This window comes from Falco biarmicus, chromosome 2 (assembly GCF_023638135.1).
Source record: "Falco biarmicus isolate bFalBia1 chromosome 2, bFalBia1.pri, whole genome shotgun sequence".
NCBI classification, from domain to species: Eukaryota; Metazoa; Chordata; class Aves; order Falconiformes; family Falconidae; genus Falco; species Falco biarmicus.
In genome coordinates this window covers 8,109,579-8,135,861 of record NC_079289.1, presented here as the reverse complement: position 1 = coordinate 8,135,861, position 26,283 = coordinate 8,109,579, and the positions used below count along the sequence as shown (strand labels likewise).

The window sequence follows — 26,283 nt, the reverse complement described above, 5'->3', positions numbered from 1 at the left end:
TAGGAAAGATTAACAACTCTGGGCTACAGAAACAAGTTCCCTCTATCTATTGCCTTCCTAATCCTGGTAACCATGAATTCTTCACTCTACAGTAGCTTTTCTTTCTTCTTGCTCCTCGGAATGGAAGGCTCAAGCACCTCCATATCATATGGATGCAAAGTGCCTGGGGACTACAGTGCTTTCTTAGGAAATTGAAACTTTATTCATAGGTCCCCAGACTAAGGAGATCTTAATCACCCATGTCTCCACCTGAATGTCGGGGTAGGAACAGATAGGCAGCTGCCACATGTCTTTTCTTCCCTTCCTATTAAATGAGCAGGTTCAGAGTGCCTCTGGGAAATCAAACTTCTTAAGTGACTCCAGCCCAGAGACATCATGTTCATGAATCTCTTATGGTGCCAGTTGAAAGACAAGTGGTGATCTATCAGCAGCAGCACTCCTAGGAAAGCACAAGAGTGGAATTAAGGTCACCGGCATCAATGGCAGCACATTCTGACATGTACATGGACCTGGTAGTACCTAAACCGTTATGTGCTTTTTTAGAGTTGGAAGCCTGCATTTCAGCTATGTGGCTGGTTTGGACATTAAGTCCCTTTATGAATCTGAGCCACAGATACCACCTTTAAAAAAGGTGTCAGCTCCCTTTCTCCCAAATGTGGAGAGGATAAACGCATTATTATTTTATGCAGGTGAATCCCTGCCTTTATTGGAGGACTTGTTACATATGCTATTCACATAAATATTATCCTCTAAGGCAAAACATTGAGATGCTTTATATCCAACTATGACTCTTACCACTACTTTTTGTTCAAAGGAATAACAACTTTTCTGCTAATGTGGCTCTGATAGTTGTTTACATGGTAAGCATATGCAGGATAAACAGATACCATGGAATCCTTTATTTTCTGGAAAACCTAATTGAAAAAACAACACACACGAATCCTGAGAACTAATTTACAAGGTATCATAGATGCATAATTTTGGTTTCTACTTATTATTAAAATGATTTATATAGCCAATTCTTACACTGTAACATTTTCAAAAATCTTATATTTTTCCAAAGGTAGGAAGGAAAGAAAGTAATTATCACCAGATTTTAAAGGTAAAACCAAAACAAAGTAAACATACTCGTTGGAAATGCAAGCAATAGAGGAAAATGTTGCATTTTGTTTTTGATGACATTTCCCAGGGTATCCCTCCTTGCATATTCTCCCTACATTTTTTTTATTCTAAATTTTCAAGAAAGAGAGATTTGGATCCAGTGAGATTTTTATAAAAGTTATAATAATATTTATCGTTCCAGTTCCATTTTCAACTTAAGCTTCAAAAATGTTGGTTTGCCCCTCAGTTTCTCAACAAAACCTTTCTTTCTCATCGGCTGCATATCTCTATGCAGTCTAAAATCCACCTGTAATTAAACCCACCAGGTCTGGAGCTTTTGTGCTCCACCATTTTCAAGCTCCTATCAACCTGTTCGTGACTTGATTTTTCACTAGGTCTTTTTGTGGGTTTTTTTGGATGTAGTTATACTTCAAATGTATTGCCATCCATTAACATTGACTCTATTGAGCATCATGGTCCTGTCAGTCTATTGTTGTACATGTTTCTGTTGAAAAACGGTTAATGTGGTTGTGTTCCTTTTAGTGAAGCTGGCCTCAGGATTCATGAATGCAACAGGATACAGCCTGGTTGCTGCTCTGTGCTTCATTATTCACTTTGACTCGTGCATTTTTCATACATGTACTCTGTTTTCCAGTGAACAAGGAACTTTGGTATCTATAAATCAGTTTTGCTAGTTAGCCATGGTATCCAGAGAGTAGATTTACCTGAGAAAATACAATACAAGCAAAATGCTTGTTAAGCATAGCAGAATAATATAACAGGAATGAAAATCTGACAGTTTCCAGAGCATACATTCATGTCCCATAACAGCTGTTATTGTTTATATTTCCTCTTCTTGTAGGCTGCTTTTGTCTAACAATTATTCCTATTTTAAAATTTTATTTCAATTGTGTGTTATTTCAACCACTTTTTCTTGACAATTGTTTTCAATAAACATGTTTCACACAAATACATTACTTGTTCTTTACTCTTTTTTTGAGGTTTTTCCTCTATCCCTCCTCCACTATAAGTAAATTTGAACAAGATTAAAACTATTTTTCCTGAAGGTTTCAAAAATCCTGTAAGAAAATCACTTTGGCCATACAGAGTTCAGTCTGCATTTATGGAAGACTGGTTTCCAGTGAAGACACTCTGATATATCACCTGGTAAACATTAAGAACTTGTGGAGTTGGTCTGTACTGACTCTGGTCACCATTAAAATGATAGCATTTAACAACAGTCATTATGCTATGAAACCTGAAATACCCGCTTCCTCAGAAAAAGGAGATAAAATTAACCAAATTACAAATACAGTTTTGGAAAAATGTCACCTTTTAAATTATCTCCAAGTAGGTAATCAATGACTCAAAGTTAATCTAAGACAGAGGACACAGCTGGATCATTTACCCTGAACTCCTGCCTAATATAGGCTCTAGGACCTACTTAAATAATCTCTGGAGAAAAACATCACTTAATTCCACGATGTATCTTAGTTATGCAGAGTAATGACTACAAAAAGGAGACAAAAGCCAGGATAGGCCTTGCAGTTTTCCTCTTTCTCATAGACACTGAGCACACATCTGCCTCCTTGTGTTCCCCAAGAACTTTTTCTTAAACAAAATCCATAGGTTTAATGCCTTCTTAAATCTTCTGCTTTTCATAAAGGAAGGATGGCCGTAAAGGATGCTATGTTGTTTCTGAGCATTTGGTTTGCCTTACTGATCTCTCAAAAATAGGCTACATACACAGATATGTGTCATATATACACTAACGTGGCTGAACCTGATGTTAACCACCAACACCCTGCTGTGTCCCTTGTCTTTCCTAAAATGTTTGGTTTTGTCCTTTATCAGATCGGTCAGTGTTTGACAAACTTTTTTCCATTCATTTATATTCTCTCCTTAGTACCTATACTATTCTCTCTTTTTTTTTTTTTTTTTCTACCAGCTGCTTGCTTTCTTGCTGCCTTAAAACCCTTTTGCCTTTTCTAAAACTTCCATCCAGTGCTTCTCATTTGTTATTACTAACCTATTAACGTATTTATGTCCAGTCTCAATCTGTCTAAATTCAATATCAAACCATCAGTTCCTCTTGTGTCCTTCCTGGTAGGATGAAGAACACCTTCTTAATTATTTCTCATTTAAGTGCATGTTTTAACTGACCAAGACACCCCTTAATTTCCCCCTCAAGAAACTAAATTAATGACACTTCCTGTGTCCCTCACTACGAGGGTGTGTTTTCCAAAGTCACAATAACTCTCATGTCTTCCCCTTATGATAGTTCAGTTATCAGTATCTTTTTCAAGTAGAATTAAGCAAGACATTCTAAAAGTTTTACACACCTGGTCCCAAATCCTGTTGTATTCCACAACCCAAAACCAGCTCTACTCTACAGTCCTTGGTCTACACCACCAGACTGAAAATTGGCATTTGGCTTATGACCAGCCAAGAAGGCCCAGGACTTTTTGCACATTGCTTTTCAGGCAGGAATCCTTGATTTCATACACAGGCTGTATTTTTTTTCTTGACACATGACTTCACATTTGGCCAGTTTAGAATGCCTAACTGGGTTTTACCTAGCATTGTCTGTCACTCCTTTTACTCTGACCTACACAGATACCGTGATGATCCACACCATCCTATTTACCCTTTTTAAGCATCACCAGTGTTAGCTCTCTTTCAATACATTGACATTTCTTCAGTACTCAAAGATCTTTTGAAAGCTCAGCATGACAGATGCAGAAGCTGTTAACTAAGTCCTTTAGAAATCAGACTGGAAAATCAAGGCCCTAGCTCATTCTCATAATTAAAGATAGTTTGGAGCTTTATTCATATAGAGGTCTTTATTCATATAGAGAGTCTCTAAGTCCTCACTATGATTTTATTTATCTGATTTCCTTCCACCCAGTTAAATTAGGACTGAAGGTTCAGAAAGATCATGGTTTTCCTCAGCCCACTTAGATATTTCTCTGGTGCTGGGAGCAATGAGTAATGGCATTGTTTGGAGGTGGAAAATCAGGGTAGGCATTGATTTTTAATGGCATTTGTTTCTTTAGCTCAAAATTTATGTCAGATCATTTACGATTTCTTTTTACCATAGGTTTGTCTACACATACACACGCACACCCTCTCACACTTGACTCACTCATTTCTCCCTCACCCACATTATAAAGAATACACCTAGAAATTTCATACTCCTTCTCTAAGCTTCCTCTCAGAAAGGCATTCCCCCTTATTTGAATCATAAGAATAGATCTCTACATTTCCCATTAGAAAGCTTAATATGAAATCTCTAAGAATATTCATTACAATATAAATTGCATAGGTATAGCTTTTTTTTTCTTGCTTAAAAATCCAATCATGATTTCAATATTCCGTGTTTTAATTATGTGTTTATTGACAAATACATGTGTAAGTACCTCACTTTGGAATGTAACCCTATTTCTGCTTGGGAACTATAACAAAAAGATCTGTTTGTTAAGTATTTATAACTACATTTGCCAACGTTTTGTGTAAACCAATTATTCATATTACTGTTCTCATTCCTAAATAAATATTGGATGGGCAAGGAATCAGTGCATATATTTGAGTATTTTTTAAAAAATCAAGGGACATTTTAAGAATATAAAATTGCTATCTTCTTTCCCATTTTTCCTAAACTTCTGTAAAATTTGCACTACTATTAAGACCCTTGATATCAATGGAATAGGTACTTTTCACTGTGCACTCTTCGAAGTGGACTTCAAAAAGTAGGCTACTAGACTACAGATTTGGATATGTGTATTTTCATGCTACTTTCACAGCAGGCCTGCTTTTCTGTGCTTCAAGTTTTCCTATCATGAAACATGATAAAAACACTAAATACATTGATATCATCATCACAGTTAAGAGAAATATTTGGACTTTAAAGCATTGTTTAGCATCAGTAAAGACTAATGTTACAAGCTCATAATTTATTTTAGTGGTGTGTTTGTTTTTTTTTTCCTATACAGTTTAATCACTGTTAATGGCAATCTGTGCATTAAACTTTTACAGTGAAAGTATGCTACCAGGAGGTCTCTTCTGCTTTGCAGTTGAGTTATAAGAAATGTGTATTGTGCTTCAAGTGCAACCAGTTAAACTCTGCAAAATTAAAAACCACTCAAAAAATTAAATTATTCATAGAATTCAGTCAGAATTCATATGTCACATTAAGCTGCATAAGGTGACTTTCAAGTCATGCTTGAGACTCACCAGCTAGGTCAAATTCTTAGGGTAAAGCAGTATCTTGCAATATAAAACATACATAAACAGCATACAATTGCTTTTCAACTACTTACAGCTCCAGCATACCTGCAGTTACCTTAAACATTTGACATTTAGTTGCAGTTTTAAACAGAGGGACAAATTTGAGAGAAAATGGTCTATATTATATAATTCCAAAGAACCTCTACATGCTACAAAGTGGGCCATTGCTCCTGCAAAACTACTTTCCAAAAAATTATACCACATCAATCCTAAATCCTCTTCTGATGAGAAAGAGTTTGTCTTCCCCTCAGAGTCACAGAGAAGCTGGATGGTAGTTATAAGTGAAAGACAGATGATCTTCTGACTGCTTCAAATATAACTGCATAAGAACAGAAAATAACTGCAATGTTGCATCCAAAGAGAAAATTAGATTTTTTATTTTTTTTTTGGTGATACTGTATTACTGTTTTACAATACACAGCAATGATACAGTTGTGGAATTTAGTCTGGGTAAATCAGCAGATTATTTCCTCATTCCCCCCCCCCCTTATTTCTTTTCATCTTTTCAATGTCATTCCCTACTGAAGTGGCATAATGATTCCCCAAGGTTGAGTGCCCCTAATTTATGCATTAAAATTGATTCTAAATTAATAACAAAAATGAAAGGTAATTTTCTGCAATGCAAAACATTGCTTTTTCTGAAGAGAGAAATCCACTACATCAAAGATGCCTTTTAAAAAGTCCTGCCTCAAAAATGACTATTTTTGCTTCAAGATGATTACTACCATCTCCAGAATGATTCATTTTCTACCAGTAAATTGAGGTTCATCATTCTTATTTATTTAAACATACATATAATTTAAAATCTACATATTATTTGCCAATGCTGGCTGCAAAAATAAGTGAAAACCGAGTAAAACCACTGCTCTGTAACTCTTTAGTTTGTCGTATTTTTTTCTGCCCTGCTTTCTCCATCTTTCTGCAAGAAGATTCCTATATACTTTCTTGGAAAAGACAGCATTCCAGATACACGTATTACTCCTTTTTAGTGTATAGATACCCACCTATTAGTGCTCCAGAAACTTATTCAGAACTGGTGTGTTTATTTGGAAGTCACAGTTGTGACTCTGCTCACTAGTGACTAGTGCTAATTCATTTGAAATATCGCAGCGTGGGACACTTCAGGTTTGCTTGGGTGATATGCCTAGATTAATTTCTACTGGTAGGCTTTTTATGCCAGTTTGGAAAAGTCAAAGTGTGTGGAGCAGAATACCTGTTTGCAATTCCTGGAAGCTAGGATGCTATCCAACCAGTCACAACACCCCTAAATCTGCGTTAAACTCTCAAATCAATAAAAGATTTATTCTGGCAAAATTATTTCCAGGCAACATTACTGTCTAATAGCAGCAGAAATGCTAAGCTAGAGGGAAATGGTCTGCTTTCCAGACGTACAGAGGATACAGCTCCAAAAGGCTGTCCCTGCTTCACTGTGCAAAGCTTTTCTTCACTAGACCAACATTATCTACTGCACACTTAAGTATTCCTTTCAGAAGCTGCAACATTCTGCAAGTCTACCTCTGTAAAAGTCTCTGCAAGCCCCTGGGATTTGCACCTGCAGCGGGAGTTTCACTCTGCCTGTATTACACTGCTGTCCTGGGGTGGCACAAGACACCCCTGTGGTGCTTTCTGCTCTCCTTTCTACTACCAAGGCAGCTTCACAACCAGCCTGCGTTAGATGCTCGCTTTCCAAACCAAACAGGAGTGAGACAAACCTTGGACTTCGCCAGCTAAAGATAATAAAGTAAATGAGCTGAAAGGCGACATTCTGAAAAGCTATACCTAAAGTAAAGGCAATTTTCATGCATAGCTGTAAATAATACAAAAAACTCAGCAGAATTACTCACTGCAAACTGTCTGGTGAGAGCAAATGAGTTAGGAAATGAGAGAAAAGCAATAAATGAGTGATATTACCTGAAAAATAAAATGTCAATATAATAATAATTTAAAAGAAACAGCAGCAGAACAATGCCTCTAGGCAGCTCTGACTTGCACGAAATAACTTTTCACATAATAGGTAACTCAAGGTCTCAGTGATCTTGGCAAAGTTAAAGGGGTAACTTTCAAGTAGAGATGAACATGAATAGTTCCTTTTCCTGTACTCACATAGGTGGGTTTTGAACTCTTAAATAAATGTTCCTTAACTTTTCAACTTTTCTTTATTTTTGGCATGGGAATACATAATTTTTCTCTGCTGTTGATTTTTAACTAGTTTCTATTAATTTCAGACTAATTTCTAGTATTGTGTTAATGCCTTCTTTCTAGTAACTGTATTTTCTACTGACATGCTCTCCCTGAACAAATTCCCTGTGAGTTTTCAGTGCAGAGAGTTTAAGTAACTTCAGGCTTGCAATTCAGTACTGGAGAATGAAATTTCTTTTACTCCTTTGGGAACCAAATGGCTCAGTGTGTCGAGTGACTCTTATTAAATTAAAAAAAGTGTATCAACCAGTCTTTAATTCTCATCTTCTGCTTAAGTATTCTTCAAAGCTTCAAATTATTTTGAAAATGTTAAAGTAACATTTAAAATTCCTCACACAACAGGAGAATTCTCATAATCTTCCCTAGACCTGAGGGAAACAGTGAACCCCTCATCTAAAGAAATACCAAGAAACCACTATACGAATTCCTAAAACCAGTGAATACATAGACATTCAAAATAAACATACAAATGAATAAAAGCTTAATTCATAGTAATAAAAACATTTTTTGCCTTGGAAAGCTTGAATCATCAAGAGTAAATCCCAACTATATATTTTTTTCTATCTGAAATGTAAAGCTAGCACACATGCATGGGAGGGGACATCTTTCACTGAGATATTGCCCTTGGAGGAGTTTAAACGGCATTGCAGTGATAAATCCAAGGAAATACACTATTCTGATTTAACTGAGTTTGCATCCCTGCAATGTTTTTCAGACACTTCGATTTAAAAGCAAGATTATAAGAGAACAATATGAAAATAATGTCTTTTATAGGCGCCCAGAGGGAACTAAATGTATAGTATTATTTCAGCTTCTTTTCCTAATCACAGTGCAGCAGTTAACATTTTTTCCCTAGTGACTTAGAGCTTTTTCCACTCCTTCACCTCCCTTTTTGTGGCTTTGCAGCTTTTCTGTTGTCACTATTGGGATGAGAAGTGCTGCCACTCCACAGCTGGGAAAGGATGCACCCTCTGCCTAGATGCAGCAACGATGAAATATAGGGCAAGTCTCCCTTGCAAACAGAGGCTCAATGGAAAGCCACATGCTTTTTTAGCATTTGCCTGGGATTACTCAAATTCTAATGGCAGTGCATATTCTGAAGCAGTCCCAATCATGCCTATCTGTACAGGACCTTAAAGAGACTAGTCCTCCTCATGCTATCACTGCTTTTGGGACAACTGTGGGCAGCTCAACTGTTCTGCTTCACGGCACTCCCAACCTGTAGCAATGCAATTGTTAGCAGCAATCACAATAAATAAAAATATTTTGTTCACATCTCTAAGAGCGATATAATATTAACAGCTCTTCCTTCACTTCTCTAGCTAATAGCCTGCAGTAAGGCAGTTATATGGGTTTATTGAGTTTCCAATCCCAGACACTGAATGTGGAGAATGAGAGCTAAGAACATCAGGCAGGAGCTTCTTTCCCTCAAAAGGTACAGCTTTTCCTCTCCCACCTCTTCTGCCTTTGCTTGCATACTCCATACTGGCACGTTTTGTACCTCTACCAAGCACAGGTGGAATAGGCTCCCACAAGACATGCAAAGCTCTACAACCAGGAATAGTTTCAGCATAATGACTCTCTGACAGAATAAGAACAAAGAACAAAGTTTGCCAGTGATTAAGTTATATTTTGGGTGCTGAATTAGGGCTGCTCTGATGACAAAGTCACATGCTTTGGGTGAATAATATTACAAAAAAAATCAGACCGTTCCAAGGAATCTTAATTTAGGTCAATGAACTAAAGCAACCAAATTTTGTAGTCACTTTGGAAAATGTTGACCTGGTATTTCAGTGTCACATTAACAGGACTGCACACCAAGCTCCTTCAATTCCTTTCAACAGCTTGCTTTCTGCACCACCTGAGGTCAAACCAAAATCTGGTAAGGCACAAGAGATGAAAGGGGAGCCTAGACCTTGCTTAAGCCATTGCACCCAGAGGCCAGAAAATCTGCCCTTTCCAAGGCTTACAAACCTCTCTGAAGGCAAACAACAGCCACTGACACAACTGTCTATCAGTGTCAACTCTAAATTAAGACATGATTGGAATTAGAAAGTGTAAGAGAATTTCCTGTACAGTGATTGCATGCACTACACCTGTATTCTCCAAGACGCTTCTTCATTTCTTTTTTCATTTTACAGAACTTTGTGTAACACATACACAGAGAAGTACACTGCAAAGAATCTATATGGATACCCAAGAGATCAGTTTTTCAAATTGTCTGCACAACAACAGAAAAGATGGGATTCACATTTTCTCTTTGCTGATAACTCAGCTCCCTACATAGATACTTCTGCCTCTTGTAGGTAGATTGTGCTGACCCCTTCCAGGAGACAATTCCTGTGGGTGAGCTTTATTGCAATAAACATTCACAGGTCATATTCTACTATAAACCTGATATAAACTAGACAATAAGAAGGATTCTGCCTTTGAATTATAATTTATTTCACTCTGAGGCTGCAAGAATAACTACCACTCAGAAGAAATGTAATAAGGGCACCCAGTCAGAAAGCTTTCAACAGTGAAGAAAACATCTATGGTTTTGCAGAAATAAACACTCAGAGAGCAACACTGCATTTGGAGGAGCTTGGCAGGTACCTGAGGGACACTCACTTTAAAAGATTTACTTTCTCCTGTTGGAAGATGTCAGACCACTCTGCAGGGGCCACTGATGGTTGGATATTGATTTGAACGCTCTGGGTTCTCAAAAGGCATGCATCTATAGCATAAACTTTTAAGCTTTGAAAATACTTTTTTCCTGGTGGCCATATCTTGAGCACTCTCTTATTTCTGCATGACATAAAGGAGGACTTCCTTGGCCCTGCAATGTCCTATAATCTCATTCCTGAGAGGTCAAAGCATACTGATACGTGAACAACTGGGGTCTAAAACCTTAAAAAACAAGCAGAAAGCAGATACACGTACAGACTAATAGTGAAAAACTTATTTCCCAGACACACAAGCAAACAGCATTCTTAGTGGATGAAAACCTGGACATGACCCAGCAACGTGTGCTTGCAGCCCAGAAAGCCAAGCATATCCTGGGCTGCATCAAAAGAAGCGTGGCCAGCAGGTCAAGGGTGGTGATGCTCCCCTTCTACTCCGCTCTGGTAAGACTCCACATTCAACTCTGGAGTTCTCAGCACAGGAAAGACATAGACCTGCTGAAGCAGGTCCAGAGGGGGGAAAGAAAAATGATCAGATTGAAGGAACACCTCTCACGCAAGGAAAGGCTAAGAGAGTTGGAGTTATTCAGCCTGGAGAAGAGAAGGCTTGGGGACCCCTTATTGTGGCCTTTCAATACTTAAAGGGGGCTTATAAGACAGATAAGGACAGACTGTTTAGTAGGGTATGTAGCAATAGGACAAGGGGGAATGGTTTTAAACTAAAGGAGAGTAGATTCAGGCTAGATATAAAGAAGAAATTTCTTACGATGAGGGTGGTGAGGCACTGGCACAGGTTTCCCAGAGAGGTGGCAGATGCCCCATCCCTGGGAACATTCAAGGTCAGGTTGGATGTGACTCTGAGCAGCCTGATCTAGTTGAAGATGTCCCTGCTCATGGCGGGGTGAGGCGTGGACTCATGAAATTTAAAGGTCCCTTCCAACCCAAACCATTCTATGTGTCTCTGATTCCTGCCAAAACAAGATAGACAGGTAGATAGAAAAAATAGGACACTGAGTCAAATTAAAATCCTTGTGTCATTGAATACAATCCAATTCCCACTGCTCTTCAGTGTTCAGCGGAATGCACCTCCTCAAATTTCTGCAAACTTCTGCATTTTCTCAATGAAAATCCGTGATGAAAACAGCATAATTAATAGTACAGTAGTAATTGTCTTTTAGGTTTACAAGGTATCACAGTTAATAAAAGCTCGGTCCTGAAATAAATTCCTTACTCTACCAAACATATGTGGATTGCTTCTTCCAATTTCCTAAGTATTTTTAAATTTTACCCTTGAAGTTTACTTAAGATTACAGTGTTAGCCTTTTTAGTTGAGATTTGAATAGACCCTTGAATTTGGTGGAAATGTGGAAACACAACCTTTTAGAGAACAATAATCCTGAACTAGAAAAATGAAATCTCGTGGCACTTGATGTCACTGAAATATCAAATCAAAGGAAAGAAGAGAGAGAGTGGACTTTGAGTCTTTCCACTGAACAGAGAATGTGGCGGTTACAGAATGAAATTTATGAGAATTATCACAGCACACTCCCAGTGTCCTGGTTTCAGCTGGGATAGAGTTAGTTTTCTTCTCAGTAGCTGTAGCTGGTGCAGTGCTGTGTTTTGGCTCTGATGTGAGAACAATGCTGACAGCATACTCATGGTTTTAGCTGTTGCTGGGTGATGTTTATACTAAATCAAGGACTTTTCAGTTCCTTGGGCCCTGCCAGCCAGAGGGCTGGAGGGGCACGGGAAACTGGGAGGGGACACAGCCAGGACAGGTGACCCAAACTAGCCAAAAAGGTACTCCATACCATGGGAGGTCATGCTGAGTATATAAACTTGAGGAAGAAGAAGAAAGGGGGGGAACATTCGACATTATGTCATTTGTCTTCCCAAGTAACTGTTATGCATGATGGAGCCCTGCTGTCCTGGGAATGGCTGGACACCTGCCTGCCCAGGGGAAGTAGTGAATAATTCTCTGCTTTGCTTTGCTTGCATGTGAAGCTTTTGCTTTACTTATTAAATTGTTCTTATCTCAACCCTTGAGTTTAACTTTCCTTTCTGATTCTTGTCTCCATCCCTCTGGGTGAGGGGAAGTGAGCAAGCGGCTGTGTGGTGCTTGGTTGCTGGCTGGGGTTAAACCACAACATCCAGATAAATAAATATCAAGAATTTACTCTTTTGGAATGTCTTTAATCTTATTTTCAAAGGAAATAATAATGCGATGTATGCAACCATGCCTGTCGCTCTCTCAGCTGTAGTAAGGCAAATAACCAACTGCAACCAAATGTGAAAAAGTGAGGAGGAAACAAAACTTAAGTTCCTAAACGATGTAAAATGATGTGGTTCATTAAAAACAGGGACATTCTGCAGTGTAACCTGAATTGTTATCATAGGCCAGAGAATCCACAGGAGTATAAAAAAAATGGAGACACTTCGTGTCTCAACCTTGGGAAAATCCTCAGAGTTTGAACTGTTCAGATACCAAGGTCAGTCAATCTCATGATGGAAATGCACTGGGAACTAGAGGTCTTTAATTCCAGTGCTGACAGCATTTAATTTTTCTAAACAGTCAATTCCATAAAAAGTAATATAATTTTACTTTTATTCAGATATAGAGTGAAAATACGTGTTGAAGCATCAAAAGATACTGTGAAAACAGCTTTACTTATCATAACTGCTCTCTTTTTCTCTAACATCTAAAGAATAGGCAAGGTTAGATGAGCAAAAAAGTACTGAGATCTGAATTCAGATGTTGAACTCAGCATGAATCTAACATGAATCATTAAGTGACCCACTGTCTTTCTTTACTCTTCTTCAAGGTAACTATTGATATTGGCTGATACTCCATCAACTTCTATTAGAATCCTCTCTTCAGCATATGTCTCCAAGCACAGCGTCGTACCAAGGAGTCAATCAATTAAAACTTTCCCCAGCTTAGAGAAGTTAGGCTAGGCTTTGTCACAGAGTCTAGTCCGTTACCTCTTACACTGACCACTGATTTACAAGTACAAATTGGTCTCTTGATAGCGCTGGGTACATTTTTCAAGTCCTGCAGTAATGGAAAATTAACATCACCATACTAATACGAGCCATTTTATGTAGAGTTTCCTTTTCATGGTATCTTTAATATTCAAACTAGAGCAAATGAATGGGTTATTTTAAGGAATTTTGTCTGAGAGTGCATTTGGGCATTGTGGTTTATTACAAATCACCAAGTTTTAGTCTACACCTGGATCTGCATTTTATGCCTGTAAACTAGCTGAGAAACCTTCTGAGGTAGTTGCAGGAATTAAAGCTGTCTTCTTTTTTTTTTTTTTTTTTTTTTTTTTTGAGAAGAGAATTTGTTTGATTTCTTACTCAAACATGTTCTTATGAGAGCTCTAAATGAGGATCAGTTATTTAACAGTGATCTTTTGGGGCTCAGGGACTGGTGATGGTACTTGATAAGTGGCTGGCACAACTGAAGAAGAGTGAAAGGGTAAGAGCATGCCACTAAGGAGAGGGCTGGCAGAGGCGTACTTACAAACTCCTTAACTCCTGGAACAGCACTGATCACAGCTTTAACGTGCATCTACCTCAAATTCATTGTCTTTGTGAGCTCTCACTCAAGCTCAAAACCCCTAGTCATGGTAAACTGTAAACTAGGACAGATTTTCAATAGAAGCAACTAAGCAACATTACATCAAAGAGCAAAAATTAGAAAAAAAAGAAAAAAGGCTTTCTACATGAGCCCACTGTATCCTTGCAGTCATTTCTTGGTATGCCAGCTGGGTCTCAGGCAGCTTGGTGATGCTCACCAAGCTCTGCACTGTCACTCCAGTCCCTTATTAGGGTTTCCTTTTAGCTTTTTTGAGACCCTGCTGATCTGCTCCTCAGCTCCACATGGGATGCATTCTGCTAACATGCACACAGTGGTCCTATGTTACCCCAAGGAATGGAGCCATCTCTTCATCCTGGATCAAAGATCCTAAGTCAGTAACTCTCTACAGGAATACATCCCACAAATTCACATCACCTATAGATGAAGGTGACCTCATACAATTAAATTATTGGTCTCTTTGCCAAGTCTACAGAGACTGGGAGATGCTCGGAAGTAATCAATCCTTTACCACCTGCCCTTTCATTCTGCTATTAAAAAAAGGCAGGAAAGAGCGCAAAAGTTCTAATATACCTTCAACCAATTTATCTTTTGTGCTGTAAAATCCTTTAAAATATATTGACTATTTCAAAACGTGGATAAATGTCATGAAGAAAATATCTGATGGTTTTGGGGATGCAGAATTCTGTAACTTGGATAACTAGACTAAAATGGAAAGTTTATTACCAACTGTTTGATATGGGCAAACATTTTTATCTCTCAACGGCAGCAAACTTAATACATTTTGCAGCTTTGCTATTAAATACAGAGAGATGACTTTCCATCTAATTTCTAAAAGCAGTTTTGTGGAAGAAAATGGGTAATCAACATGGAGAATGTATTTCTTCTGAAAATGCTTTTAGTCTAACATAAATGACAGCTATTTAACAGCAATCACTTGTGTTTTATATCTCACACAAAAACCAGCAGACACAGTACCCTGCCTTCGAGACAAAACACTGATACATGTGACAGATCATCTCAAGCAGTAATAATAAGAAGCCACAGATTCAGCAGCATCCAGAAAACAACTCCATTAAAATCTGTAGCTTTTTTTGCTGTTGTTGTTCAGTCTTTAGCTGATATTATGTTGTATCATACTATGAATAACTAATTATCTGCATCACACAGGTACAGGAGACCTGAATCACATTCGCTCTGCAGTATGTACACTGGTAACTTACATATCTGTTAAAAATAAAGTGGTTTTCAAAATATCACCCAGGAGGCATATGTTCTGTTCAGTGACCTTTGAAACTCTAGTCCAATGAATAACTAGTGATGCGCAAATAAGTTGAGAGACAGTAGATAAAAAGTGCCTATACCTTATATCTGTTATGAATATGGCTATGGTAAAAAGATATATTGCTCTTTCCTAATTTGCCTGAGACAGCAAAACAATGAGAACATAAACTTATATCTCTTTAAGTTGAATGGTTATAGCATTCATTATCCTGGATAATTAAAAATATAACATGCAGACAAAGCGCAATGAATTGTATAATCTAAGTATCTAATTTAATGGTAGCTTGCTACCTTACAGGCATTTGTTCATATGGCATCAGTCACATTTTGGTAAATCTGGCCTTGCATTCAAACTTTTTATGTAGAAAGAAGCCTAACTGTGTTTTCTTTAAGATGACAAAACTTCATATTACCAGGATGTTGGTAGGGTATTGAAAGAATTCATCAATGACAATTGTGCTTCCATTAGAAATCTTTGTAAGCACTATGACACATAACAAAACTTTGACTTTCTTTCTCACACATGGCCCACCTGGTCTTGCTCTTGTGGCAAAGAAAGTCTGCAGTCTGAAGGAAACAGTTGTGTAACCAAAAGGCAAGGAAAACCACCAAATCCAGGCAGATATGATGCAGCACATATTTTAAATATCTCTCTTTTTGTGTGTGTGTGTGCAACTTTTAAACCACACTACCAACAAAGCCTTCACTGCCAGCCCTGATTATAGCTCAAATAATTCAGACTTGTATAAACATATCCTTTACACATAGATATGGTCTACGGCTTTTATGTAGTTGCTTGAACACTAAAACACTTTTACTTTTTTTTTTTTTTTAATAATATAAAAAGTCTTCCATTATGCACACATGCAAAGAAACCAAAGAGGTTAAAAAAAAAAGATGCCACAATTCCAGTTCAAAACCCGAAAGGGAGTTACCAAGTCACACATGCTCTTCCCAATAATCAAATGCTTAGTTGAGCACTGACAGAGTTATGGGGAAGAAAAACCTTCTGGATACTGTTCTGCAAGTAGCTACACCTGAAACTTCCTAAAAGCATGAAAGGTTTATCCTGCTGTATCACTCACATTTTTATAGTTCAGAATAAAGAGTGGACATCTTTATTCAAAGTAGAAATAGTTTTATTCCTAACCACTTTTAATTTCACAAATAATTGCATTATTTATTATTATATATTTATTCTATAAAGGAGAATAAATTATACTTACCCTCTCCAAAGTAATTTCTTCAAATTCATATTCAATTTCTGTTCCATTGACCTAAAGAAAACAAAATCGGAAAATTCCTTAAATGCAGATGGAAGGTAATTTGGTAGGGATAGCATACAGATATTTCAGTATGATCAGTTTACTGCAACATATAGGTAAGATTATCTAAATTATAGCTTACTTAGCTCTCCTTTGTCTTGAATGGCATGTAATCAAGCCTACAAACGTAAACCCAGTAAAAGTTCAGTATGAAAATGCTGAAATAATGGATAGCTAAGTAACATAATATGACTGATATTTGATATAGTGTGGTCATGGACTTTGGGCAAATGTTTAAACAGTTTCCAAGGTAATAGTTTCCTGTCAACAAAAGACCTGGTTCTAAAAATTATTCTTACAAATGGAAGAAAGATTAATTATTTATTGCCTTACAAGCTCAAATTTACTTTGCAATATAAAAACAGACAGGAAATTCATAGTACTTATGTAAAAATTATTCACTGATACATATACTGAAATACATCTTATTTACTATATTAACCTAGGGCAAGAACATGACAGAGGACCTTTGCAAAAGACAGCTGAATGGCAAAAAGGCACAGAATGTTAATGCAATTCTTATGCTGAGTTTCAGTGTCAAAATAAATTAAGCTACAAAACAGAGCACCAAAATGGATTGTAATGCACAAGAAATCTATCAGCTAAAGACACGACAATGATTTAAGCAGCGTTCTGAAACCTTGTTCCAGTCTGACATGGATTTTTTGCTGTCCCTCTAGGCAATATACTTAACATCCCTTCCTTAGTTTCCTTATTTCTTAAATGGGTAGATACTGCACCTGAGAAAGCTAGAAAAGCTGACTATATTGTAAGTAAACTGCAGCGTACTGAGAAAAAACCCTATTATTAAAAACTTAGAATAATTTCAAAGTGTCCTTTAGCTACAGCTAGTCAGCATTTTTTGTTATTTGGCCAGAAAATATTGATTAATCAAAAATAATAGATATTGCCCATGAATCAGGCTGGTTTAGGTTTTGTGATGATAGGATATTTCTAGGAAAATAGTTTTGCTTTATTGTTTTACTTAATCTATACTTACTGGGAAAAAAATATCATTTTGTAAGAGCAAAACCAAAGTGAACCATTAGGATTGACCTAATCTTGCACAAACAAATTAGTTATTTCTCAGCAGAAGAATGTTTATTACTTCTCCCCACTCCCAGCTGCTAATTTTCTATATTAGCTTTCTATTTGCAATCAGAAAACACGGTACACAAATAATTCGTTATCTAGTCAAGCATCTTTCAAATGTAATTAGGTACTTCTCTTGTGAATATTATAACTAGGTACATGTATGTACCAAACAAAAGCTTCCTATAAAAGCCACCAACTATTTAATTTGTCTGCAATTCAAGATCTGATAAACCGCGAAATCAGTAATAGAAATACAATCCCCAGAATCTCTGTTCAAAAGGAAAGAGGGAGAGAAGTCCAAAAAACTAACCCATGCTTAACAATGAACAAAACACAGCATCAGTGAATAAAATATTTAACACATACATAATATTTGTATTTTTATATTATCATAATCTGATACTCACATTACACTACACTAAAACCAGCTATGAACAAAAATTTTACTATAGGCTATTTTCCTGTTCTATGTTATCATGTCATGCTTTTTTTTTTCTATGCTTTCTGCATAGACTCTTTCATTAATACAGGCAACTTGCTAGGTATGAACATCTTTATAGCTACTCCATTTTTTGTCCTTTCTTGTCTAATGATAATGAAATCAAAGCTATCTATATGTCTCTGTTTTCATGAACTTCTCTTTCATCTTAGTTTGGTGGATAGTTCTGATCTATGTCTTCAATTCCTCAGTCTTGCTCTATAAAGCTGTCTTTGCTTCACTGCTTATAATCACTTTTCCTTTGCATTAAAAACTCGTTAGTGCAGCAAAACGGGAAGAAGAGGGACATGAGAAGTGAGCAACCTCTGTATAAAGATGAAAGGAGAAAACACAAACTGAATACTCAATTTGTATTTGCACACAAACAATAACTTGGTTATGATAATCTGAAGGGTTTCTTTTATCATCCAAGTCACAATTCCAAAAAGGTCTTCAGTTCAAATCACCATTAATCACAGCAGAGATCTGTTATCAGGTTCAATGGCAACAGGGATGATATGGATTAAAAAGCTGATCTTGATCCAACTCTTTTTGTTATTTAAGCGCAGGTATATATATATCTCCATATGCAGTCCACTGCCCTGTTTTTTCTTGCTGGATGCTCAGAAGGCCAATGCAATTATTTCACAAAGGATCTAATAAGATCCTACCTGAGACAGGTAGAATGATGATGTATGCAGTACCATTCATTGCTTACACTATTGTATTTCATATTTAGACTCTCTGGCTGCACCTACACTGCTAAATTAAGAGTAAATTTTCAGCCAAATCGCAGTGCTTGAGGCTGGTTCTGTCTGGAGCCTGCTGGAAGCAAATAGCCAAGGAGTGAGCCAACAGTTGGAGCAGGAGGAGAATCATGGCTCCAGTGCTGGAACTGGCTCATCGGTCCTCTCACTTAGCAGCATATGGACATATCCCCTGTTTTTGTCCATTTTAACTTGACAGTCTCTGGCCTAACAAAGCACTTAAACAAGCTGTCTGAACCTGCAACTTCCATGTCTTGCAAGTAGTAGGAACCTGTTCCTGTGTCTTTCTTTACAGGAGTTTTCTGTACTCTGCTTTCCTACGAGATGGAAACAAGAACACATAGCAAAATGTACTATAGCCTGTATGATTTTTTAGATAACTACAAAAAATTCCAAACATTTTCATATGGTTTTCTCTTCTCCTCCACAGTGAAAGAGATCATCAGCATTTCCAAGTCAGTTTGGGAATATTCTTTCCAAACTTTCAGGACTGTAAGGTTGAAACAACAGACAACTTTAATCTCAACTAAATTTTGGTATTTAGAATGCTGAAATGTGAGGTAGTCATCTAGTTCTACACTCAGTGAGAAGAAACAGGCACTACTACATCTTAATTCATTTTACCTTGCACTAGAAATCTCAGGTAGGTTACATGAATTGTGCCCTTGAGCTTTCCTTTCACTAGGTACCAAGTCTAAAAATGATTGAGTTTGGTGAGCACTTCCCTTAAACCTGTTTTCTCACATTACTCTGAACTATAGACTGGTAACAAAGTTCTGCTTAAGGGATGCCATATGTCTTCCATAATATACCAGTGAAAGGACAGATCTCTGGTTTAGCAGCCTTTCTGATTACTTTTTTGGGCTTGTCTGCACCTGTATCTGGCAGCACGTGCACAGCGTGATATCCAGCACCTGCTCCCCCAAGCCCAACCAGCTAGGATGTCCACAAGGAACAATTCAGTCTCTCCTCTTCTCCAAAAGCTCAAATTCAAGATAAATTCCTGTTGGCTTCCCTCTCTGATTCAGGACACTGATGTCCCCTCTTTGCAGAAAGAGTGCTCAACACCACCTGTGACAGTAACAGGCCCAGAGGACTTGGGCAGAAGTGGGTAAGAAGAGCACAAGATGAGGCCCATGGGAGGATGCAATCAACCACATCCCCTCTTCAAAGCACAGAGTCTGGAATCAAAATGTGTCTCATCCAGGAACATGCTTTATTTCCCACAGAACAAAAAAAGATAGCGTTGACCAGGACAAAATACACAAGTGCTATGTGAGTAAGAGGTCCACACGAAACCCTTAAGATTACTTTGAGGGACTTCATTGCCCTGTTTGTTCAGGAACAGCATCACCAACACACACTTCTAATGCAGTGAGGCTTCTCAATCTCCTGACCTTACATATGTTCATGGTCTGGAGTGTTGATGAATTTACAACCCCTGTAGATTACGTTACCATAATTCAATTAAATCCCAATATTTAAAACAACTACTTGCAAAGGTGAGGTAACAGTTGCCTTTCATATACAGCTGCACCTGTTATACTAGAGGACTCTCCCAAACTTTCAATGAGAAAATGTTTTAAGAAAGAGATGCAATGTTTATTAACTATCTAGATTCTAGCATTCAAGAGAGATTTCCTGGTGAAGCTCTAGTCAGTCCTAGAGTTCACTTACCTTTCTAAGAAGAAAGCACTAGCCATTTTCAGGTGGCACTTTGTTTCAGGAGAATGAGAAATAAGGAACAAGTAAAAGGACATTTTTTACATACTGTTTTGTGAAAAAACTGAAATAAAGCCCAGCACACAGAACACCAAAATAATGACCTGACAAACTCAGATTTGTATGTTACTTTATGTGAAGAATTTTATTCTGACTTTCCAAGAAGTTTCTCTCATTTAGTGCAGTTTAAGGATGACCTAAGCACCTGAAGTCGTCCCTTAATGAAAATCAATTCTACAAATTACGACAGATCCCTGAAATCCATGCGAAAAAGATTCTGTTGGGTTATTCATTTTCACATACTTTGCCACTTTGTTAAGACTTTTATAGATAAGCTTTTTTCCTTATAATATTAATTTGATACTCTATACTTCTGCAATTATTTGATTTGATAGACCTGTTTACACTCAAACAAGTAAGCATTTCCTAATTCTTTCTTCCTATACTTCTATACATCTACAACTGCATCAACCCACTCAAGAAGATAAAGACATCATCATTTGAATTTTAATTATAAGAACTGTATTACGATAGTGGCAACAAGAGCATCAAACCACTTACAATCTATACAGCTGTAGTATTTTGAAACCACTGCACCTATTCTTTCTAATACAATTTAAGTCATTAGAGTTGTTTGTTATGCTTGGTCTTATTTTCAAGAAGAGATTGTTTTGCCTAAAAAATACAACATCTGTAGACTTTTATTATAAACAAAACCCATTTTAATTATATTTAATTGGATATCATTTTTCAGCTGTCTTCAAGAAAGAAGACTGCTGCTTCTACTTTTATTATCATATGCATAGGAAGATAACTACCCACTGATTTTCACTCAACATGCAAATTTTATTCTTTTGGCTGTATAGTTTCACCACTTGCCTAACCACCCACACCTGACCAGAATACAAGATTGCCAGATTCTTGTTGTACAAGTAATGCTAGGATATATTTGTCCTTTACAAGTTTCCAATTTGCTGCATAATTAAGACATTCCATTTTACATTTCAGAAACATCAAGGTGATTTGGGTAATTTAATGTATATAAGATTTAAATAGTCTTTCATGATTCCTGTTTTATCAGAAAGACCAAAGAGTAATCCTTATTTAGCCCTTTGCCATCTCCAGATTTAGGTTATTTCTTCATTAATTGTCAAAAACTTCCCGATATCCTTGTGATATTTTTTTCCAACAGTGCTAAAAGTTTCCCTTCTCACTGCATAAAACATACAGGAAACAGTCTCCTGTCTTCTCTGATTTCAAATATGATGACTTTGTGTTTTCAAACTGTCCTAAAGTGGCTGCCAGAAAGGTTTTCATGCTACTTTTCTTTATCACAGTGAGTGCATTTTATGGGCTTTTTATACAAGATACCCAACATCTATTTTTAATCACAGTGCGTAACTAAGCCCACTTCTTTCTTTTCACCCATATTTCCCTTATGAAACAGGGACAATATGTTAAGCTCTTTGAATTAAAGTTTACCATAACCTAAAACTTTCCTGACATAATACCACTGTTCTGGTGTGAAGAATGAAGAAAGACCATATGGTTCTGAAAGAATTCATACTGTATCAGGAATAGGTCTTACAGTGTATGTGCAACTGATTTGTGGCTCCTTCCACAGATGTGTACAGAGCACTCAACCACCAGTCATTGTTCAACCTCTAGGGAATATATCACCCTCAACACGCAGAGCTCCAAGAAGCCAAATCCAGCTCTTGGTCAACACCTATAAAGGTCTCCAGCACAGTCATGTTCAACTTGTACCCTACTCACAGGGCGTTTTGGTTTTTTTTTGTTGTTTTTTTTTTTTTTTTTACATTTTTCTTTTCTTCACATATGTCTCCTATATCCTTCTCCAGGTCTTAGGTTTAGTCAGCCTTCTTCACTGTGTACCATACTCATCCTTTCCTCTCTTTCTTCCTCCCTCTCTGTTAACCTGGGTTTTCTTGTTTTCATTCTTTTCGATAAAATACCCTTTTAGCAAGTAACCATTATCACTCTTATCTAGTTGATTCCCAAATCCCTAATTTTATCTTACTCTACCTCATTTCTCAAATCTTGTTCAGAACAAAATCATGTTTTCGGTATCTATTGTGATTACCACCCCCTAGCTCTAATCACTTCTTACATCCCCACCTCAGCCATCACTGCTTTCTCTGATTTTTTCTTTTAATGTTTTCTACTTGTTCCTTCCTTCTTACTTCCTCCAAATCTGTTTTATTTTTCTCTCACACACAGACGCATGCATATTTATGTCAAATTAAACATACTTCATGTAATCCCACTTGATCCAGAAGATCATTCATTATTAGCTTTCTACATTCTCATATTTTCCAACTAAACTTTTAACATAATCTTCTCCCATAATTCCTGTTAAGTCATTGTGCTGGTTTTGTCTGGGACAGAGTTAATTTTCTTCACAGTAGCTGCTATGGGACCATGTTTTAGATTTGTGCTGGGAAGTGTTGCTGATAACATGGGTCTGTTGTAGCTGTGGCCGAGCAGCGCTGACACCAAGCCAAGGGCTTTGCTGCCCCTCACCCCACCCCACCAGCGAGGGGGCTGGGGGGGCACAAGGAGCGGGGAGGGGACACGGCTGGCACAGCTGACCCCCCTGACCCAAGGGATGTTCCATACCATATGGCGTCATGCTCAGCGTATAGAGCTGGGGGAAGAAGGAGGAAGGGGGGGACGCGGGGAGTGACGGCGTTTGTCTTCCCAAGTCCCCGTTGCGCGCGACGGAGCCCGGCTGCCCTGGGGATGGCTGAGCCCCTGCCTGCCCGTGGGAAGCGGTGGGTGAATCCCTTGGGTTGCTTTGCTTGTGTGCGCGGCTTTTGCTTTACCTGTTGAACTGTCTTTCTGCCAACACACGAGTTTTCTCACTTTTACCCCTCTGATTCTCCCCCATCCCACCCAGCAGGGAGTGAGAGAGTGGCTGCATGGGGGTTAGCTGCCAGCCAGGGTTAAACCACAACAATCCCTCATATACTCCATATACCTTGATTCCTTTCGCATCTATGCTTCACCTGCTTAAGCACAGTTTTAAAATCTTGCCTAAATAAGGGATTCTTTTCTGGTTTCTCCTACTTGCTGCTTTCACTCCTCACAATCCTTTCCCTGATTCAGCAATAATTTAAATTTCTTTTTAGCTCTTTTGTCTCCATAGATCTGAGACTTTCCACAGTCTGAAAAACACACATCTTGACAATCTCCTCCTAGGTATTCCTGTTATTTTATGCGGCTTACATATGATTAAAACACTGTTCTTTACAATGTCAGCCATCATTTTTTCCTTCATCTTCCCTTTTTTTTGGTCCATATTCTGATGTTGGCCATATGTATCACAGAGGAAAAGTGCCTATATGTTTTTCAGTGTAAGCACTCGATATAACTAACACAGACCCATCATAAAACTCCCAGTTTCGTAAGAATAATTCATGGAGCAGATCAAAGCAGAGATTATGATTTTAAATAGGGTTCACAGTAATGGAAATGAAATGACATCCGTGAATAAATTCAGTTTAGACTAGCACTTCCAAGTTGTACAAAATTAGTCTCAACAAAAGAAGAATGCAAATTTCAGATTTTGTACTTACAACTCTCTCTCTTACACTAAGAGAAATTCATATGACATCATATCAACTATCTAACAGGTAGAAATAAAAGTTAAGGAGCAATCTAGGCTTTTTTTTACAAGCACTGGAGAGAGGAATCAAGTGGGGGTGATTTATGCCATATGCCTTAGTCTTCAGACGGAATTGCCATTTGTAGTTTTGTAAAATGCCTTATATTTCTGTATCTTAAATTTATAATACACATCAGTTTGGGAATCTGAAACAGCACATTCCAGAGAACTGGATACAGTAATTTCTTTCCACAAAATTACATTCCTTGTTGTGTAATTCAGGCCATTTACTATAAGGCTTCCAAATCCTCAGTCACTCTGCCTTTCATTTTCTTCTATGCTTCTGCCATTACAGACATACTAACACATGAGTTACCATAAACGCTCAGTTTGCCAAGTTCCTATATCTCTGGTTCATTCCAGTTTTAGAGGAAAATCCATCAAACTTTTCAACAGTTTGAACAGTTCATACATTTCTAGAAATTATTTTCCTGTGTAGTATTTCATTCTATGCACAAGATACATCAAAATGGAAAGTTGCCCTTACTTGATTGACCTTATTTCATCAACAACGATTATGAAGTACTTTTAACTTGGGACTTACAAGGTTATTTTAATAATGTTTAATAATATAATATGCATAATATTATTTAAAAGGTTGGTAACTGTAGCTAGAGTATTAAAAGGCTGGAATTAGTACATAAACTGTGGGTTGTTTGATTCATTTACACAGTTAAGATAAAATTTTCTCTCAGTTTTAGGGAGAAATCAATAGCATACTAACTAGCAAAATCTTAGGCAAGGAAAGGACAGCAATAATTTACTTCATTCTTTGATATCCATGACTTGTTTATGTAGAAATCATATAATGAAATATATATAATATACATAATGGGCATGCACCATTTCCTCAATAAATAAATATACCACCAACATAATCTAATCTCTTGAAATTTCTCTAAATGACAATGTACTCTGATTCATAATTTTGTGCCTTAAATTGTCTCCCAATACCTTTAACTTTGAGATTTAATACTCTCTTCACTGCTTTCTCACCCCATTGCCTATGAACAAACCACACAGAGTGAATTCTCTGGGTTCTTTTCTTCTCGTGTGTTAACTCTAGCCCAAGTACTGAAGGCTAAACTGGAGTCTCAGTAACACTGGTGCAATCCCATTGGTGTCACTGGGCTTGTATTACTGTAACTGATGTTGCATTTATTCATCTGTGGATGTACTTACGCCTGCAGGAGGGAGCAGACCTGAAAAGGTAAAGAAAATACCTGCACAAACAATAAAAATGAGTAATAAGGAATATTTGCATAAAGCCTATGTACTTTTATAAACAAATATTCACACATTCCAGAGGACAAGCTCTTTATGCATGATTCACTTGCTTTACAAGTATTTTTATAGCAGCAGAAAGGTTCACTATTTCTCTTGAAATCTTGGACGACTAGTGTATGTATGGGCAGGGAGCCACAGTCCTCTGCACTCTGCAACTAAAAGCATAGCAGAACAGCTCCCTCATGCCCAATTAATTTTGCTGCAGGAAAAAAAAAAAAAAAAAAGACAATCTGAATGGCTGTGACAGAAGTGGTTTTCTGCTCCTCACAAGCTCAGGGAAAGAAAACTGCTGTAACTGTTGTTCACAAGGATTAACAGTGCACGCCCTGAGAAGAAGCTAATATAGCACAACTGATCAACGCCAGTCACAATCTAAGCCTAGCCAAAATTCAGCAAATTGTTCCAAATGTTTCTCAGCTTTCTTGGTAGGAAAACCTGTTTTGTAACAATTTGAGAGAAATTTCAGTTTTTCATAAAAATTTCTTCAACTTAAATCTAAGGAGAGAGGGAAAAATCACTTTCATCCACCTTCAGTTTCATTTCTGATACAAAGATGAAATCTTGAAAGCTGAACCTGAATGTTACTTTTGAAATAATTTCTATGCATTGCCTCAGTATTCTAAAAAAAAAAAGGTTATGCTTTTGAGGTTGTCTAACTACTGCATACAACAGCACAGATGCTTTACTGAAGCTGTACGGAAAAAGACAAAAGAAACCTTGAGAAAAATGCTGACACATAATGCCCTCTAAAACAAGCACAAAAAGCTTGTATTGCACAATGAG

The 26,283-nt window shown here is 37.4% G+C and overlaps 1 protein-coding gene across 20 annotated transcripts in view; it reads right to left on the bottom strand.

Annotated features, from left to right (window-relative positions):
- The window catches only part of DLG2 (discs large MAGUK scaffold protein 2), a 1,040,391-nt gene that overhangs the window by 383,292 nt on the left and 630,816 nt on the right, over positions 1 to 26,283 (bottom strand). For all 20 annotated transcript variants that reach the window (XM_056327218.1, XM_056327222.1, XM_056327223.1 and 17 more), the window contains one exon: positions 16,365 to 16,415. In XM_056327218.1, coding sequence (XP_056183193.1) covers positions 16,365 to 16,415 — 51 coding nt within the window. The remainder of the gene's footprint in view (positions 1 to 16,364; positions 16,416 to 26,283) is intronic.